Source organism: Choloepus didactylus, chromosome 4, assembly GCF_015220235.1.
Source record: "Choloepus didactylus isolate mChoDid1 chromosome 4, mChoDid1.pri, whole genome shotgun sequence".
Taxonomy (NCBI): domain Eukaryota; kingdom Metazoa; phylum Chordata; class Mammalia; order Pilosa; family Megalonychidae; genus Choloepus; species Choloepus didactylus.
The window spans coordinates 123,771,305-123,773,377 of NC_051310.1; the positions used below are offsets into that span (position 1 = coordinate 123,771,305).

The following is a 2,073-nucleotide window of genomic DNA, read 5'->3' on the forward strand; positions in this document are numbered from 1 at the left end:
AAGAAAATTATACATTGAAAGAGAATGGTATTGTGCAAAAAACATCTACTTTAAGACTCAGACAGATCTGGGTTCAACTCCTGATTTCACCCCTAAGTTGGTAAATATCTACATTGAGCCTCCTTTTCTTCATTTTCAAAATGGATAAACCCATCCCATAGGTTGTCATGAAAATCAACAGGCAGTAGATATAATTATTTTTAGATACTCTATGAGCCATAGTTTTTTCGCATTTTGACTAGACTTCACTGTCGTTAGGCCCCACCTCTGTGAGGTCTCATAAACATAGTTGTTGACCAGCAGAATAGCTGTCTTGTAACATAATGAATTTTTCATCATTAATAAGCATTCAAGCAGAGGCTGAATGAGACTACACATCATGGATATTTTAGAAAAGATTCTGTTATTGATTGAGACATTGAACCCAATGACTTCTTCAGTGTTAAAATTCTATGGTTGAAGACTAAACTCTTTACAGATATTCTTTTCTTTTTTTTTTTTTTTTTTTTTTCGGCTGACCTTTAATGAGTAAACATAAAAATCCCTCACAAATCAAGTTTACTCAGTAGCCAAAAGCCTAAAATGAAATTTTTTTCTTGCATACATGATTTTTTTTTGCCCAGTTTGTAGAAAGGTCCAGGTTTATTCTCTAGTCTGACTTCTCTCAGTTGAGCTTTTATGACAGAAAAAGAACCAACAGGCATTTCCCTTCCTGCCCCTATCCCACCCCAGTAAAAAGCAGGAGAAAAATAATACATAAATTAAAACAGAATTGTATTAAACATTCACTTGTGTTAGGTACATTTCATTTACTCCAGGACAATCACAGAGTTGAGTCAGGCAAGCTGGGTCTTAGGCTGTCTTCCCCACTGACACTCCAGATTGTGCGGGGAGTGCCCACGGCTGTTAGAAAAACGGAGTCTGGACATTTTCCCTAAGGGTGTGTGTTGCTTCAGCTGACCCGGCGCTGTATTCGCTGGCCCCCCACCGGGCCCCCCATCAGGGCCAGCTCCAGCACAGGGCTTTAGTTCGAGGTAGAGGTGCTGCTGTTATTTCCCAGGCAAGCGAGAAGCAGGTAAGTAGCAAGCACTCCCCTAAGACTGGTCTTTATTGTGTGGTAACGAGTTTCACAATTGTGCTGATGATCCGGGATCCTCGAGGACATGTACACAGATCTATGCTTGGGTTTTTTATCTTATCCTGGAGAAGCTGGTCAAGCTCGCCACGAAGTTCCTTTACTAATTCAGCCACCTGATGGGACGCAGCTGCAAAACGGATCCAACCATCATCCAAGGAAACAATGAACTCTCCCCTTTGAAGCTGCACATTCACTTGGCCTCCTCCAAACAAGACTAGTGGATACACAGATACCATGCTGCAGTCTCGGATGAACACCCGACTTGTTTTGATCTTCTCATGGTATACCAGGTAGGGGCTGTCAAAATGTCTGACCTGATAGTTCACTGATGAAGGGTGAATATGCACATATCCATCATTCTTGGTGACAAAATTCAACTCTTCTGATTTTGGTTGCATTCTGACAGCTCCAGTACTAGTCTTCTGAAATTTCCCTTCAGGGCTTTTTACCTAAACAATAGGTATTTGTGAAAAGAGATCTATAATATATATTTTCATTTAGGCACACAACCAGTCTTATTTGAGACTCTGTGGTTTCTTCCCTCTGTCACTTTGTTTCCTTTTGGAGGCAGTACATTTTTTTTTTTTTTTAACCACCAAGAAGTGTGGATATAGGCACAGCAGCTCTGGGTGACTGGGTCACACCAGCCATGTGGGAGAAGAAATTATGTAGCTACCTCAGGTCTGCAGGAGTTACCAGGGGCATGGGTCCCACCGGCTGCACTGGACCAGGGATCTGCTGCCTATCAATCCCAAGACATCATTTCTACATGAAGTTCTTTCAAAACATAATGAAAAAAACTTTCTATAAATAGACTGTTTTCATTTGGGGGGAAAAAAGGCATAATGAAAAGCTTATGAATTATAAAATGTATTTTTTGCAAAAATAATGGGTTTTTGTAGAAAATTTACATTAGCACAAAATAAAATCTGTAA

At 40.2% G+C, this 2,073-nt stretch overlaps 1 protein-coding gene across 1 annotated transcript; it reads right to left on the reverse strand.

The window, feature by feature from the left end:
* Nucleotides 1-1,073: 1,073 nt before the first annotated feature.
* Nucleotides 1,074-1,668, reverse strand: LOC119533345 (putative ATP-dependent RNA helicase DHX57). Its single transcript, XM_037835398.1, has one exon. The coding sequence runs from the start codon at nucleotides 1,534-1,536 to the stop codon at nucleotides 1,108-1,110; it is 429 nt and encodes a 142-aa protein (XP_037691326.1). The 5' UTR covers nucleotides 1,537-1,668; the 3' UTR covers nucleotides 1,074-1,107.
* Between the last annotated feature and the right edge of the window lie 405 nt (nucleotides 1,669-2,073).